This window comes from Schistocerca cancellata, chromosome 4 (assembly GCF_023864275.1).
Source record: "Schistocerca cancellata isolate TAMUIC-IGC-003103 chromosome 4, iqSchCanc2.1, whole genome shotgun sequence".
Lineage (NCBI taxonomy): Eukaryota > Metazoa > Arthropoda > Insecta > Orthoptera > Acrididae > Schistocerca > Schistocerca cancellata.
The window spans coordinates 20,587,000-20,605,615 of record NC_064629.1 but is presented as its reverse complement, the minus strand read 5'-3'; the positions used below and the strand labels follow the sequence as shown (position 1 = coordinate 20,605,615).

The 18,616-nt window shown below is 40.8% G+C and overlaps 1 protein-coding gene across 1 annotated transcript in view; it reads right to left on the bottom strand.

Moving 5' to 3' along the window:
- The window catches only part of LOC126184726 (probable medium-chain specific acyl-CoA dehydrogenase, mitochondrial), a 213,499-nt gene that overhangs the window by 85,665 nt on the left and 109,218 nt on the right, over positions 1–18,616 (bottom strand). Inside the window, exon 7 of the mRNA XM_049927260.1 lies at positions 15,784–15,892. Within this exon, the coding sequence (XP_049783217.1) occupies positions 15,784–15,892 (109 nt within the window). The remainder of the gene's footprint in view (positions 1–15,783; positions 15,893–18,616) is intronic.

The window sequence follows — 18,616 nt, the reverse complement described above, 5'->3', positions numbered from 1 at the left end:
TAGGAGGCCTCATCCGACTAAGTTTAGTTGCCAAGTGCAAGTCTTCTTTCAGTCAACACCACATTGGGCAACAACACAACACAACACAACACCACACCCAGTCTGATTCCTGGTTGGGTTGGAGATTTTCTCCACTCACGAACACGGGCCTGCTTGCATGGGAGGTGAGCATATTATCACCCAGCTAAGCAGGCAGATGATAGGTGTGGTAACCTCGCTAGGTATTGTCACATTCTTTACTACAATAAATATGGTACCACCACTGGTGAATAACTTATCCTTGTGATAAATATTGCCATTTGAACTTAGATACAGAGTTAGGGACAGAAAGTTGGTTAAAGCCAGAAGTGAATAGCAATGAAATCCTGTGTGTTATAACTTTCAATAAGTGATACTAATTCTGGGGTGTTTCCTTGGATGCTCCTACAGCTTAGTAGTATCATGTTAATTTGTATTCAATATGCAAGGACGAGCATTCTCTGAGATTACTGTGGCTGAGCGATGTTTGATTTTGACAGACCCTCCCCCCCCCCCCCCCACCCCGCCCCCTCAAGTCTGAGACAAGTAGCCTGTCTGCTAATCAAAAAAACCACACGTGCATGCCACACATACTCAACTACCCTAGTAGCCTCTTCCTACATATAGTGCACACCTGACCTGTTGAGGGGAACCCTACAATTCTCCACCCAATAGCAGAGGTCAAGAAATGCACATCCGATACTATGGTAGACTCATCTGAATGTCTGGTTTAGCCCTTGCAGTCTACTCCAAACCAGAGGACCACAATTGACCCTAGGTATGATGCTACAAATAGTCAGCTTAGCCTGTAACCCACATGTGATGCTAGTTGCCTTTACCAAATCAGCCATCCACTGAAAGAAACTGAAGATGGCCTCAGAACTCAAGCAGCAGGCATCATTCATGTTGACACGTGCCACTATTTGTAGCCAGTTGCACTCATTGTGCTTGATAGCCACGAACAGGGCCTCCTCCACATCTTGGATGAGACACCCCAGTAAACATCTGAGTGTACACTGCAGTTCTTTCCCATGCTGGCTGCTATTTCCCTGATAAGCGCCTCTGGAGCTCTCGAAGACTAGTATACCTACCATGTGCACTTGTCCAGACTGGGCAAGAAAATCAGCCAGTGGTCCCAGCAGGAGAAGCATCCCATGCTGGTTCACAAGTATTAGCAACAGGTATAAGGTGCAACCGACTGTTGATAAGGTATAAGGAGCCAAATGTGTGGCCCATTTCCTCTCTTGCCTTCCACCCAGTGATGTGCAAATCCATCACTCACTATTGAGTGAAGACAGACTGATTAGACTTTGCACATCTGAAGATGCACCAGGGGATTATAACAGCACCAGAGGTGTCACGGATCTCATCATTGGCATCCCGCTGTCACTGCAGCTTTGAGAAGTAGCCAGAAGCTTCCAGCTGTTTCCAGACAATGTTTGTTGTGAGTGGGAAATTGGCCAAAGTCCCCATCCATACTATACTGTATAAGAAAACTGTATAAAACCTCAAAAAATACAAAGAAGGCAAATGATGCATACACTGTACTACACTACAAAGTAAATTCACTCAATACAAACGATTGAAAAATAAGCTAACTCTTACAACAAAAATAAATATCACTACTACAAACAACTAAATAACTAGCTACTCTTCACTTCTACTCAGAAGTAAGTATGGATACCACCAAGTTGAATGATGTGTACAAACTGGGTGCAACAGATAATCTGCTCCTGATCTCCACTCTGTTAGAAGACTAGAGTACTATTGAATGTTTACAAAATCAGAGAATCATGTAAATAGTGACCTATGAGGCAGAAAGCTACATTAAAAAGTAAACTCACTCAACACAAATTATTGAAAAATATGCTAACTCTTGAACCAAAAATAAACAGCACTACTAAAAACAGCTAAGTAATCAGCTGCTCTTCATTTCTATTCAGAAGTGTCAGGATACTTCTAAATGATGTATAACCTTTGTTTGTATATACTGTACAATGAAAGGATGTTTACATTGAATAATAAGTATGTCAATCCATTTAAATGGGAAGGAAGGAGGATGGGACCCAACAACCAGTCACCTACAATACCTGCCCAAATATTCACACCAAATTTATGCTTACATGACTTCACATATATACCACATGTATTTTTGTTGTTCCAAATGTTCAAGAGTTAAATGGCTTTTCTCTGGCAAAACATGTCACATCTGTCCAAAACACATTCATTTTTAAATGTGGAATCTCAATACATTGATTTAAGTACTGCAGGGAATACTGATGCTGAGAAGGTTAGTCCTCTTCTACCAAATCTTGCACTTTCTGTTGGTGGTACAGAAACAGGTTTACATCATATAGGACATCCAGTACTACAGTGTGCAAAATCTGTAGCAGCAAACAAATGTAATCATTTAACTGTGTTTAGTTATGAGGCATAATTTAAGATCACTGAATTAACTTTACGCACTCCTGATGAATTACCCATGACCCTCAAGCTGGTTGGAGGATTTTCAACAACCATATCAATCCATGCTACCGCTATGTTCACTGGTGTGGAGGTTTGTGTCACACCAGTTTTGAGTTATTTAGCTAGCGTTGAATGTGGAGGTAGGTGTAACATGTAAAAAAAAATTTTTTTTAAGTTTTACTTCTCAGTATGACTATTAACACGATTCACGTTGTCCGTCGCACTTCACATAGTGTAGACCGGGAACTGTCTGCTAGGCAGGCCTGATGTAAAACTAACTGGACACAGCCCGTGCCACCTGAGTTGTTGTTGTTGTTGTTGTTGTTGTTGTTTTTGTTGTTGTTGTTGTTTTTGTTGTTGTTCCGCCGGCAGAGGGCATGGCCAAATTCTCGCGTGCCCTCTGGTGGAGGGGACTTTACTTGCGGCAACTACTGGCTGTGACACGGCGTGCCGATGTGCACCTCCCGCAATCTTTGTGGTGGCTACTGCACTCCTCCTCCTCCTCCTCCTCCTCCGGGGGGGTGAAGCCACTGTGATCCACTGCATTGGAACGTGGAGCATCGTGCAGTAGCGGTGACTTCCACGTCCATTGGAATGATGGAGTCGGGGGGGATCTCGAGCAGGAACCTTTGAATACAGTTGGAAGTGACCCACCCAAAGAGGCCCCCGTCTTCCCACCACTGGAGCCCAGGACAGAATGGGCGACAAGCTGTTGAACTCCAGATCCTGTTCCACCTTGGGAGGGGCAACACCCAGTGGTGGGGATGATGGGGAAGGCACGACCACAGGCAAACCAGCCTCCTGAGAAACTGGGCCTGCAAGGGGGGCCGGCTCTCACCGGGGCATTTTTAATGATGGCGATGCCGATGCCGATGCCGATGCCGGTGCTGGAGCTACTAGAGGCCACTAAGGCTGAGAAGCATTGCAGTGTGGCGGAGTCACAGGTGGGAGGGGCGGTAGCATCCCCTGAGGAAACAACACGGGTGCCGGCAATGGGGAAGACGGTGCCTGAGGGGTTTGAGTGTGGGTGCCCAAATGTGGACGTAGCTGATTTTGGTGATGACGTACCTCCCGGTCCCCCGCCTGCAAGGTATAGAGCCGGCAGCCCTTGCGGCGCAGGACCGCCGCCAGTATACAACGTGGATTGTGACCAAACCCACGTGCCCAGACCGACATACCTGGTGGAAAGCCGGGTACCCCGTTTTGCGAAGACTGTTGAGGACCAGGCCGGAGGAGGCGCAGCAGAGTCCTAGGTTGGCGCGCATGGAGGAGCTCGGCAGGGCTGCGTTCTCCCATCGGTGTGGTCCGGTATGTCGTCAGGAAAAACGTCAATGCCTCCTCCACAGGAAATTCGTGATCATACTTTTTCATCTGCATCTTAAATGTGCACACCATGTGCTTGGCTTCCCCATTTGATTGTGGATGAAAGGGGGGAGAGCATACGTGCTGAATACTGAAGCACCTACAAAAATCCTGGAAGGTCTTAGAAAAAAAACTGAGGTCCTTTGTCCAATAACGGTGCTGTAGACCTTCCACAGAAAAGATTTTTTGAGAGTGCATGGATTGCAACTTCTGAAGTGGTTGAGGAGCAGTGAACCACATATGGGAATTGGGAATAAGCATCAATGACAATGAGCCAAAAGCCATTGAGAAACGGGCCCACAAAATCTATGTGAACACGTTCCCATGCCTAGGTTGCAGGTGGCCATGAAGAGAATGCTGACCTGGGAGATGCCTGTTGGCTCGCACACTGGGAACAGGCGACCACCAAGTGCTCAATTTCTCTGTCAAGTACACATGTCTGCGACCCAAGGTTTTAGTACGGGACCTCCCTTTGCAAACTTGCAAGAACAACCACGCGAGGAGCTGTTTCATCAGTAGCCAGAAGAATGACTCCTTCCAAGACTGAGAGGCGCTCTTGTAGAACAAAATAATTACGAAGGGGGTCCGAGACCCGGCCTGGAGGTCGGGATGACCACCCCTGCTGAACGAGGCAAACTACTTTCCGGAGAACCGGGTCAGCTGCCGTTTCCCTGGTGACTCTAGAACTAGTGATCAGGAAGCTATCAACAGCTTGGTGGGACGCCACATCCGAATGAAAACACATAATCTCCTCCTGATCGAACTTAGGATCCGGGCCCACCGGAAGACGGGAAAGAGCGTCGGCATTGGCATGCTATCCGGTAGGGTGAAAAGAAGGCAGTACAGGGGGTGGGCTATGGTGGAGGCCCTGGGAATGAACTGGTGGTAATAGGCAATCTTGCCTAAAAAAAGCTTGTAACTCCTTCAGCGAAGTGGGCCATGGAAAGTCGACGATACCTTGGACCAAACTTCCTAGCAGCTTGACACCATGCCGAGAGATGGTGTAGCCCACATACTCAATGGATGGTTTGAAGAAGTTCAACTTACGCAGGTTGCAACGCAGCCCCACAGACCTGAATTTGAGAACGAGGGTTCGAAGGTTGTGCAAGTGTTCCTTCATGCTGCAGCCTGTGACAATTATGTCATCCAGGTAATTAATACAATGAGGAATTGTCGACGTGACGTGCTCAAGATAACGCTGAAGTATCGCTGGGGCACTGGATATCCCGAAGGCCAAACGGGGTGTGGTATCTGATGATAAGCCTCCGAAAGATCAATTTTCGAAAAATATTGGCCTCCCACAACATCGGAGAACAATTCATCAAAACGAGGCAAGGGATATGTGTCCACCACCAATTGGGAATTAATGGTGGCCTTGAAATCACCACAAAGACGTAATTTTCCCAAGGGTTTCCTGACAATAATGAGGGGCGAAGCCCACTCACTAGAAGAAATGGGAAGAATGACCCCGAGGGTTGTCAGCCAGTCTAGCTCTGCTTTTACCTGAGGGTGGAGAGCCAAGGGGATGTGCCTCGCGGGTGAGCCGACGCCTTCAATGTTAAGTGAGCTTCAAAGGCTGAAACATGAACCAGGCCCTCCTCAAAGCTATCCTTAAAGTCAGAGGTCAAAGATTCCAATGATTGATAGGGAACGTCTTCGGAGACCAACTGTATGGTGTCTGTGATAGAAAAACCGAAAGCTTGAAAGGCATCCAATCCAAAAAGGTTAGCAGAGCTCGCATCACTGACAAAAATAAAAGTAAGAGGCCGAGTGACTGATTTGTAAGTAACATCAGTAGTGAATTGACCCAGTAGGGGAATGAACTGTTTACCATAACCGCGGAGATGCTGGTAAAATGGTGCCAACGGGGGCAACCCAAGGTAGGAGTAAGTTTGTGCATTCAACAAGGAAACTGCCATATACTTAAGGTTGTAATCAGTGCGACTGAACCGACACCTCAATAAAGAGTTTGTGTGCCAATGTGCTGGGAGCCTGGTCCAATGAAACTTCCTGAATGTCAATGTCCATGTCCTCTGTACCTGCTTCCATCGATTCTTTTGAGGCTGAGCGGCAAACTTTAGCAATGTGTCCTTTTTTATTACATTTGCAACAAACGGCCCACCACTGGGGGCACTCTGACTGATCATGATGTATATAGCACAACGCACAGGATGGTAACAGGGGCAGGCAGCCAGAACTCTGGGTATGCACCGTGTGGGAGTGGCTGTAACGTCCGGATTCTACTGCTCGCACGTCGTCCAACCCGGACACGGTGGACACGGCCTCGCCGTCCTGAACCGCCGCGACATCGCACCACGCTTCCAACTGTTGACCTACGGCGTGAGAGACTTCGTATGATTGAGCAATGGACAGGACTTCCTCAAGGGAAGGGTCTTCCAACTTCAGGGCCCATTGCCAGACCTCCCTATCAGGGGCCTAATGAACAAAGACGTCTCGCACCATAACGTGGGCATACGACTCCCGCGACTGCTCCGTGACAAAATGACACTTGTGACTAAGACCGTTCAGGATAGCAGCCCACGCCCAGTAAGACATGTTGTGGCGGCTAGGGTCGAATTCTATCAATGCAAGAAACAGCCCCATCAGTGTGTGGATGCGATAATAGGAAGACAGCAATGAACACAATGTGTCAAAAGACAAGGACGAGGGTTCCTGCAATGGCGCTAGCTGCCGCAAAACTTGACACAGTGAGGGAGATAGGAAAGACAAGAAAAGAGCACGACAAACCTCCGCATCGGCAACATGAAATGCCTGGAAACGTTGCCGTAGGTGATCTTTATATGCATCCCAATCCTCCACCGTCGCATCATACGGGGGAAGGGAGGAGGGAACGGCACTGGAGCAGACTGCGTGGAGAGCAACGCCGGAAGCGCTTGTTTCATGCTTGCCATGAGCTCCATCTGCTGCTCAACCAAAACCTGCACTAAATCCTCCATGCCATGGATAAGCTGCGAAACCGGAATGACTTTGCAACAAGCGAAAGAACAACCCTACTCATCACCAATTGTGTATTAACATGATTCATGTTGTCCGTCGCACTTCACACAGTGTAGACCGGGAACTGTCTGCTAGGCAGGCCCAATGTAAAACTGACTGGGCACGGCCTGTGCTGCCCGAGTTGGTGTTGTTCTGCTGACAGAGGGCGCGGCCGAATTCTCACGTGCTCTCTGGTGGATTGGACTTTACTTGCAGCAACTACTGTATGTGACGCACCATGCCGATGTGCGCCTCCCGTGATCTTTCTGGTGGCTACTGCAATGACCTCCCAGGCAGCATCCTTCAGTGGGAGATGCCTTTAATAGGTTCCACAACAAAACACTGCCTCGAAATTTGGTAGAAGATCCGAAGAAATTCTGGTCGTATGTAAAGTACACAAGCGGCAAGACGCAGTCAATACCTTCGCTGCGCAGTGCCGATGGTACTGTTACTGACGAATGTGCTGCTAAAGCGGAGTTATTGAACTCAGTTTTCCGAAATTCCTTCACAAGGGAAGACGAATGGAATATTCCAGAATTTGACACATGAACAGCTGCTAGCATGAGTTTCTTAGAAGTAGATACCTTAGGGGTTGCGCAGCAACTCAAATTGCTTGATACGGGCAAGTCTTCAGGTCCAGATTGTATACTGATTAGGTTCCTTTCAGATTACGTTGATACAATAGCTCCCTACTTAGCAATCATATACAACCGCTCGCTCACCGATAGATCTGTACCTACAGATTGGAAAATTGCGCAGGTCGCACCAGTGTTTAAGAAGGGTAGTAGGAGTAATCCATCGAACTACAGACCTATATCATTGACGTCGGTTTGCAGTAGGGTTTTGGAGCATATACTCTATTCAAACATTATGAATCACCTCGAAGGGAATGATCTATTGATATGTAATCAGCACGGTTTCAGAAAACATCGTTCTTGTGCAACGCAGCTAGCTCTTTATTCGCACGAAGTAATGGCCGCTATCGACAGGGGATCTCAAGTTGATTCCGTATTTCTAGATTTCCGGAAAGCTTTTGACACCGTTCCTCAAAAGCGACTTCTAATCAAGCTGTGGGCCTATGGGGTATCGTCTCAGTTGTGCGACTGGATTTGTGATTTCCTGTCAGGAAGGTCGCAGCTTGTAGTAATAGACGGCAAATCATCGAGTAAAACTGAAGTGATATCAGGTGTTCCCCAGGCAAGCGTCCTGGGACCTCTGCTGTTCCTGATCTATATAAATGACCTGGGTGACAATCTGAGCAGCTCTCTTAGGTTTTTCGCAGATGATGCTGTAATTTGCCATCTAGTAAGGTCATCCGAAGACCAGTATCAGTTGCAAAGCGATTTAGAAAAGATTGCTGTATGGTGTAGCAGGTGGCAGTTGACGCTAAATAACAAAAAGTGTGAGGTGATCCACATGAGTTCCAAAAGAAATCTGTTGGAATTCGATTACTCGATAAATAGTTGAATTGATAGCCTTGAGAATTGTACTAAGTACCTGGGTGTAAAAATTACGAACAACTTCAGTTGGAAAGACCACATAGATAACATTGTGGGGAAGGCGAGCCAAAGGTTGCGTTTCATTGGCAGGACACTTAGAAGATGCAACGAGTCCACTAAAGAGACAGCTTACACTACACTCGTTCGTCCTCTGTTAGAAAATTGCTGAGCGGTGTGGGATTCTTACCAGGTGGGATTAACGGAGGACGTCGAAAGGGTGCAAAAAAAGGCAGCTCGTTTTGTATTATCACATAATAGGGGAGAGAGTGTGGCAGATATGATACGTGAGTTGGGATGAAAGTCATTAAAGCGAAGACGTTTTTCATCGTGGCGATATCTATTTATGAAATTTCAGTCACCAACTTTCTCTTCCGAATGCAAAAATATTTTGTTGAACACAACCTACATAGGTAGGAATGATCATCAAAATAAAATAAGAGAAATCAGAGCTCGAACAGAAAGGTTTAGGTGTTCATTTTTCCCGCGCGCTGTTCGGGAGTGGAATGGTAGGGAGCTAGTATGATTATGGTTCTATGAACATTCTGCCAAGCACTTAAATGTGAATTGCAGAGTAATCATGTAGATGTAGATGTAGATGTAGATGTAGATGTAGATGTAGATGTAGATGTAGATGTAGATGTAGATGTAGATGTAGATGTAGAAGTAGAAGTAGATCCTTACCTACAAGCTTTTCAGACTGTTTCTGACCACCTTGTATATGAAATACTAATTTTTACAAAAGGGGAATCTTAAAAAAATAAAAGATCTTCAAACATAAATATGATATACGTGCATATGAAACTAGGCAGGAGCTGAATGCAAACATAACCGCAGTAAGTACAAACTTTTGCAGATGAGGAATGTACCATATTGGAGTTGTGTTACATAGCCATATGCCTTCTTCCTAAAAATGCATACCAACATTAAATACATTTAAGGTAAAGCTGAAACAATTCTTTCTTGATCACTGCTTCTGATCTGTCACTGAATTTCTGGAACATCATAATAAGTAAACCTCACTTAACAAATATTGTTAATTATGTGTTAAATTACTTCATACTGTAATGTACTTTGTGTTGATCATGTAGTGTCGCCTAATAACTACTGCGATCGTGTGCAGAACTAATGTAGTATGTCTATTTATAATATTACGCACTTTGATTGTGTTAACCATGTAGTCACATTGACTGGTGTAATTGTAAATTAATTGTGTTTGACTTTGTCCTATATCATATGCCTAAAAATGTACTAAAATGATTCTTGGACCAAAACAAATGAATATTGTTCTTTCTTTGGGTTTCTCTTTCGTGAAGAATTCACTTCATATTTAAACAAAGGAAGGTATGAAGATCAGGGTTTGACATCTCACTGATAATGGAGAAAGATCAAAAGCTTAGATAGGACAAGGATGTAAAAGGAAATCAGCCGTGTCTTTTTTTAAACAAGTTATCTCAATTATTTGCCTTAATTGGTTTAGAGAAACTGAGAAAAACTTACGTATTGATGACTGAGTGGAGATGTGGTTTGTAAACTGCTGCTTCTGAATACACATCCACCATCATAACCATTGTATTGCCTAGTTTAGATGTATGGAATCAAAAAGACTCAAAGATTATTTACTACAAAACTTGCAACCCATCTTCAGTTAAATCTATCACAGTAATCAGCATTTTTTGATTAAAATAATCATTATCACAATATGAATACAGTGTTGATATATAACCAATATTCCAAAAATGTTGCCAGTATCATTGTTTTCAAACTGCAGTGACTGAAGCTTATTTTTCTATTTACTTTGTGTATATAGAGAAGAATAATTCAGATAAATAGCCAGATACTTTGAAACACTTAATACCATTTGTGTTGCAGTTTTATTACCACCACTGGAATTATTCTAAAGTCCCTCAATGTGGTTTCTGTCCAGATGTTTGGGTTAATCTCAGGAACTACTGTAGATATTTTGATTTGGCTTTTCACTAATAGATAAACTGATCCACAAGGAAGGTATGCAGACTCAAGAGACAGGCATAAGGCTGTCAGACTGCAGTAACTGGCAGGCAATAGCTACTGCTACTGGGAAGCTGGCACTAGCTACAGCCAACTTCCTAAATGACCTGCAATACAGTAAATATCAGATATGAAAGTGATAAGAACAGATCTTTTGGTAGAGAATTAATGTTTAAAGGATAACAAGCTGCTACAACAGTTGAGGGGCTAGCAATTGGGCATAACTTGTGCCAAACTAGTGGAGCAATTGGAAGGATTGGTAGCCACAGGGGTGAAAGCTATATAGGAGAAGAGGCAACAAGCCACTTAGCACCTCTAGTGATCTGGAAGGAACTAAGAGTCAAACGAAACTGGAATTGACCAATGAGAGCTGTCCAGTGGTGGTTGTTCGGAAGCCTTTGTTTACAGTTGTCTTTGTATTTGTTTCATATTTGCATACTACTGATCTTCAGATTTTTTACTTTAAATTTCTCAAAGTTCATTGCGTAATTGAAGAAATTTCTGCTGAAGAAATGTCCAAAATCAATCATAAAGTAAGACATTTCATTTTCAGTAAATGAAATGTATTCTCTTATATCATGAATTAAGCTGTGTGGTTTCTGTTTGTTTATTTAAATAACTTTGTTGTGTTAAATATTCTGAAGAAACATAACATTTGACATTAAACAAAACTGCTACTGACATATGAAATTGACATTGAAATACCCCTGTAAATGCCCCGGCTGTTCAATTGGATATTATGTGGGTTCAACAGAGAAAGTTAGCAGCAAACTTTTCTACAGGTTTCCAAAACAATCTCAAGTTGCTCCTGAAGTGGAAAAGTGTTTCTAAACATTTATTTGACGTGAACTGTGCTACTTATTTTGTTTGTGAAGATCATTTTTTCAAAGAAAACTTTATGAATAAAACTAGGAATAGGCTGAACAGGGGTGTTTTGCCAAAACATGTGGCAGGTGTTCCTTGTGAAATTGCCAATATCAGTAGTGAATTTGGTGAGACAGTTGTTAATAGTGAATTACGCCTACCAAGCACTAGTAGTGCTATGGCAAGTGTTTGTTATAAAACTGCTAATACTAGAAATGAAACTGATGTTAATAAACTACAAATCTTACTTGTGCTTTGGCAAGTAGTTTTCATGCAGCTGTTAGCACCAGTTTCACCTGATCCACTTCTGGTGCTAATAGTGGATTGGTCCTACCAAGCACTAGCTGTGCCATGGGAAATCTTTATTATACAGGTGCCAGTATCAGAAGTGAAACTGGTGTTAGAGAATTACCTAGCACTAGTTGTGCTGAACAGATTTATTCATTGAGTGGTGCACCTCTTAAATTTTTTTATTTTCCCTCAAAATGAATCTGCAGATAGTGAGTACACATTTTTATCTGAAGTATTTTGTAATTAGGAAAGTGATGTTTTAGGTTCAGGATTTTTCTGAACACTATATTTTAAGAAAATGTGTACCTTTTTTGATTCTCAACTATGTGAGAGACTGGGAACACACCATCAGTAACAAGATTTAATGTTGTTAAAGACAAAATTAGTAAAAGGTTTAAAGTTGTATGTCAGTTAAAAGAAACTTACTATTATGTGCTTGAGAAATAAAAAATTAGTTTTGTTTTCATTTCACTGTTTTTATCCACTTTTCCTATTTTTGGTACTTAATATTGATGTCTTCTTTTTTGTGTTGAAGCATTTACAATCATAAGATGTAGGAACATTTTTAAGAAATTAATGATCATCAGTGCAAGTTTCCTGGACAATTACACAGAAATTATAGTCCTGAAACATAGTTGTAACAAATTTTAGAATTCTTCATTAATTAACACAGCGATAAACATTTTGTAATTGAACCTCTTTAACTGTCGATTTTTTTTTTTTTTTTTTTTTTTTTTTTTGACCCCCCCCCCCCCCATTGATCGTCCAGCTTGTAAAATGTCAAAGTATGACATTATTCAAGAATATTTGTAGTCCAATTTATAACTATCACAAGCTAAATAAAACTTGTAGCAGCTATAGACTACAATTTTGTTTTGATTTACTGTCAGTTTCAAGTGTTGTGTCTAGTTCTTATGATGCACAAAACGTCCTGGAGTTTTTTATATCTTGATGTAAACTCACACACTAATAGTGATTTCTATCAAGATATAAAAGCTCCAGAATGTTTTGTGCTTCGTAAGAACTAAATGCAACACTCGAAGCTGACAGTAAGTTCAAACAAGTTTGTAGTGTAAATAAATGAAGCTAAATAAAACTGTAGCAGTTAATTTGACTAATTCCTGAATAATAGGTTTATCACTGCTGCACTGCAATGTGCTACAGCTGTGTTTAAATTATTTTATTATGATGCTAGCCAAGATAATTACATAGCATGCCCAGAAAACTGAGATAAGGAAATTAAAACAAAAAAAACCTACAACGTACGTAAGCTAGGAGGGATGCAACTTGCAATGTTTATCCTTTGATAGCAGTGCCTCTAGTGGTATAGAGGTGAACTAAAAGACTGTTTTTCCCTCTTTTAACATGGGTGTTGTGCTTCTCTTTTTGTGTTGTTCTGTGGTGGTAGCAGCTTACAGCTCCCATGATTGCCATGCAATGTCACTCCAAACACCAGTTACATATAGAATGGACAACATTCATACCTGCTGAGAACCTTCCCAATATGCATTGCTTAACTTATTTCAGTAATATGAAAGTGATGATGTTAAGTTACCTAACATTGTTATCCAAATTTTACCATAATTGTATGAAGTGGCTAGTAAACAAAATTACTGCTATACCAGACAGTCCTCCATTTGTAGATACTTAGTAGTACATATATAAACTGAGTAGAACCAACTCACTCCATCTTTGACTGAGGCCCTTGCAGTTCTGTCTTTATGTTGTAGCTAATCTCATGAACTACTGTAGGGATTTAGATACAGTTTTTCTCAATATGTAAGCTGATTAATGAGGAAGGGTTGTGAAAATTATTTACAGTTTTTCATACAAATTGGCTGAACAATGATGAATAAGACTTCCATCACGGGGAAAACAATGCCATTGCCATCCAGCAGTGAATTATAGGACTCCATGAGATCATGGTAGCTCACACGGCCAGATGGTGCTGTCAGGGAGGTACCAATGTTACATGCAGAAAGATGCTGCATACTATGGTTCCAGGGATGGCAGAGGGTGTTCTGTGACACTGTTACGTGGCAGTGTGTGCTACATGCTAGTGTTACATGGTGGAGGCTGCCCTGTGCCATTGTTCTAATGTATGGGGGCCCTGTCCACCATGTGACATTGACACAGGGTACCATCTAAGTGTCAAGTGGTGGAAGGAGAGTGCCCCATTTCAGCATTATATTGTGGAGGGTGTCCCATGTCAGTCTCATGTTGTGGAGGGTGTTTCCTGCCAGTGCTGCACATGTCCATTCCAGTGTCCATTCCAGTGTCATGTGGCAGAACGTGTTCCATACCAATGTCTCCTGGTAAATGATGCTCTGTACCAGTGGTGTGTGGCAGAGAGTGCTTCATAGTGATGTTGCATTGGGAAATGTGGGAAAAGGTCTGACAGAAATGTAACTTGTGCTGGAGTTAAGTGGCCAGTAAGTGGCTATACCTTGCACCAGTGGCCCATAAGCAAAATTCCCACTGTGCTCATTGGGTCATAGACACTGCTACCCTCTTTGAATACAGGGTGGGTTGTTAGTACTATATATTTTTAACAGTGTACTGAAGTTTAACTGACTCTCTGATAAAAACTCAGATCTGTGCCTAAATCTATTTATATAGCTAACTGTGTTGGAAACGATATGAGCGTTTGGTGTCATTGGCCGGGAGGCCCCATACGGGGTAGGTACGGCTGCCTTGGTGCGGGCCTTATTACATTCAACGCCACATTAGGTGACTTGCATGCCAGATGCGGATGAAATGATGATGAAGACAACACAACACCCAGTCCCTGAGCATAGAAGATCCCCAACCCAGTGGGGAATCGGATCCGGGCTTGTAGGACAGCAATCCGTCACGCTGACCACTCAGCCATCGGAACGGATGCTAACTGTGTGAATGTTAAAGGACACCCTTTATCAAATATTTGGTAAGCAAATACTTATCTTGGTAACAAGGTTATAGCAAAAAACTTCAGAAATATTATTAAACTTTCTGAAAAATTAATATTTCTGCTAAATGTACTGTTGTGGTAGAGTAATTATTATTGACAGGTTTTTAATGTTTTTGGAATACAACAGACAAAAACAAAGAAAATTTGGTTAAGAACAATCTAAACATATAGCTCCTACAGAGACTGTTTTAATGAAATAATTTTAATGTACTCTTTGGGACTGTAATACTTAAAACTAAATACAGTATACATCAGACCACTGTTTTCCTAATGGAAATGTTCAAAACATTTCCAAAGAGTATAATTAAATGACAGGGATACAGAATAGATTTTTTATTTTACACTCAGTTTCATAATGACTCAGTTGAGAGAAAAGAGGCTAACCTGGGCTCAGTTTTATAATGATTCCACTGAGAGAAATGGAAGTTGGTTGGAAGTCATCACAGTCCATTTATCTCATGTCCTCCTTGTTTATTAATGGTATGAAATAAAAAAAGTTAAATTGGGTCTTCTTTAAACTTAGCAGAATCTTGCACAGTTTAATTTCTTATTTGTTAATGCTGATTTGAGTTTGTTTCTTTCTTTTCTGGTTTTGAAATTTCTTTAAATAATTTACCTGAAATGATTTTTAAACCCTCCTTGACAGAAACAACTTTTGCTACTGAAATAATATGTTAATGAATGAAAATGAATGAATATGAATAATGCTGGTACTTTTTACCCCAATTTACATCTGGATTGCACCCACAACTTACTTCATTTCTATCACACAACATGTTTTGAAATACAGCCATCACCAGACACTGCAAATAAAATTAAATGGAAATGAATACTACTGTTACCTTTCAATGATGTGGTTCGACCAGGCTGAAGGCAAATACAGTTTTTTTAATTTTTCACAAACCTCATCATTTTTATAACATTAGTAGTTATTTTCTCATTTCTCATTTTATGACTTAAATTTTATTTACAGTATCCAGTTCTGTAATTGATACAAAATAACTTAAAATTATAGGCTGTAATTTCACTTCATTTTTAAAAATTGTTGTATTTGTTAACATTACTGTGTGTTACAAGATAGACTCGAAGGCATTATGTCTTACACATGAAGTACACTTAGAAATCAAATTTAAAAAATAGAAAACAGTAAATGTTACATGTTAATATAGTAATTCACATTTAATTCAAAACAAGATAGTTATGTGAGAGACTATCAAACAGAAATACAAGAATTTAAAAAGTACAGTAGCTACCCTGTGCATTCACTGATACCACTAAAGTTTTAAAAATTATCCCTCTTTCATATTCTTATCAAGTTTTTCTTTTTACCTTTCTCCCAGGGGTCACACCGGGTGTGTCTCTGTCCACAATAAAACCTGTGAATGCCTTGCTAGCAGGTGCTTTCGGGTCAGGATCAGTTCGAGCAAGAACAAAGTACCTAAGGAAATTCACATTTCATATAACTGAGGTAGAACTGCAGAAACCTAAAAATAAATTCTACAAAACACAATTCACTTGAATTTCTTCAGAGACCACAATTAACTTTAAAAACTGGGACTCCATTTCATGATACAGTACTTTGCCAGCCTGTATATAATCTCTATGGATTTGGTATGGTATGAAGCCCCCAATGCTGCAATCAGTCTGTAAATGCCATGGCATAGAAAGGAAGGAGGCAAGATGAGCGTTTGTGCTCTGGCAACCTATGAACATTATTAGGGACAAAGTCAGATCAGGAAAGAAAGGAGAATGAAATTGGCTATGTCCTTTTCAAAGGAACCATCTTAGCATTACCCTTAAAAAATGCAGGAAATCACAGTAAACAATCTGCATGGTAGGTAGGGAACTGGAATTGATACTATTCTGAATGTGAGTGCAGTGTCTTATCATTGTGCTACTTTGGTGCCATGCCATGGCACTGAACAAAGAGAGCTGTTGGGTAATTTTCATTATAAAGTTTGAATGAAAGATCACAGCAGCAGTTGCAGAAGGGTGGTATTCAATGAGCTGTCAACAAATCATTCACTACACATATCTAATAGACAACATGTCAAAAAATTTGCAAAGAAACAGACTTATTATTTTGAGAACACACTTTATGCATTTTTCATCACATCTGGTTTGGAGTTCTCTTGCTGAAATATATGCTGAACTGTTTGAAAGGTGAGTAGTATATGATGGAATTCTGTTTAATTTTCTGTTCTTTTGTCAATCTAAGATTAATTGCAAACTCTCAGTATACATCTAATAAATTGCTGCAGATTGATGGCACTTCGTTCATCATAACCTAAATTTTCATATAATAAAAGGTGGCCCTTGTGAACCATAAGACACTTCAGGCTAAAACACCAAATTGCATGACCTTATCTCTTTCTTTTCATATTAGTCTTTTTTACTTACATTAGCTCTACCAGCTGTAAGATTTTCACTTCTAGTTTCCTTTTTACAAATGATCCACACTGTTACTAACATTATTGAAAGTCAAGAAAATCTCTCATTTGCAGTGACATTATAGAGACTATCCTCCAAAAAAACTATCTGTTCAATTAGAAATTACCAATTACAGATCTCTTCTAATGCTCATTATCAGCATCTTTCAGTACTGTAGTTGCTGATTTTGGCAATATAAGGAACAGGAGGCCAGCTAACTTTTCATTCTTGCACTTAACAATGCCATATTGAATAACTTTCTAAAGCAATGCCACACACAGACAACAGGTATTCACTGTACAGATAATATCTGGTCACCGTCCTTTAACATTGTAGGTAACTGTTGAAAAAACTAGGTATACCAACAACAGCATCACATTACATTTGCTCACTTATGCAGTCTGTTGTGGAAAACCAATTAAATTTGAAAACTGTGGTGGTGTACATATTCATAACACTAGGAATAAATATAGCAAACAATATTCATACATCAAGGTTAATCTTTGATTTAAGAAGTAGGGTTGTATTATACTCAGGCAATATATTTTCTTAATTATTAATAGATTCTCTGGAAGAAATTTTTAAGCAGTTTGTGTATTCATAATTTAAAGAGTTATTGTTACATAGGCATACATGTGATCAAACTTAAATTTACATGCAATGATAAAAATAACTGTGGACCAGTTTGTATCCACTAAGTTTATTTTTATCCTAAGTTTTGATTGTTCTAATTACTTTTAAAGGATCAGGTTTGCAAAGAGTGTAAACACTGCACTCATCTGATTGTTGACAAACAACACACAAAGAGCTTAATGCATTTATTTAACAAAAACGACTTCCTATCAAGAAAGTAGAAAAGCTACAGAGGAAAATGTTACAAGAGTACTAGATGCAAATTCAGGTGATGATGATACAGATATCTCTGAACATTTGGTCAGTACATCATCATTATCACCACCAGACACTGAAGAAGCAAATCATCTATCTGAAAATGAAGACAATTCTGACATAAATGATGAAAATGCAGAATCAGGTGATGACAAAATCAGTGAATATCTCAAAGGAAAAAATGAGTAGTAGTTAATTTTTTGCACAATTTACCAAAGTCGCTGCAGACAGCCTAACATTGTTATAGTTAAGCTGGAGTTGAAAGCTTATAGTGAAAATTTTGAAATTATGTGATACCACTCTACTGATTGTTAATTGAATATTTTCATTCCACCAGTTGTTTCAGGTTAAAGTCTCTCAAAAGCTCCAGTCATGCATTATAGATAAACAGTGATGGCATCAAGCAGCATTGTATGCCTTATGTAGGTCAAAAAAGACTGCAATGAAGTATTGGTATTTAGAAAAAGCCTGCTGGATTTCTGACTTCAGCCTAAACAGATGGTAGGTTGTGGATTGTCACTCTGTGACCACACTGATAGGGGTACAAAGAGCCCCATGATTCAAGAATCCATCACAATTGAAAACTGCTTGAAAGGATGGTTTCCTGACAGAGCATGTTGGTCAGGTTAAGTAGTCCTTACTTATTGATGGACATTTGGTCTTTGCCTGGTGTAAGGTTTGGGATGCTGATACTGTTTTGCCATAGCAAAGAGCAAACAGCTTCTGGCCAAACATGGTTGAAGACAATGAGTAGATGGAGCCTTTTAGCAACATTCAGATGTTGGATCGCCTGATTATGAATCAAATCAGGGCCTGGGGATGCACTGTGTGGTGACTCAAGAGC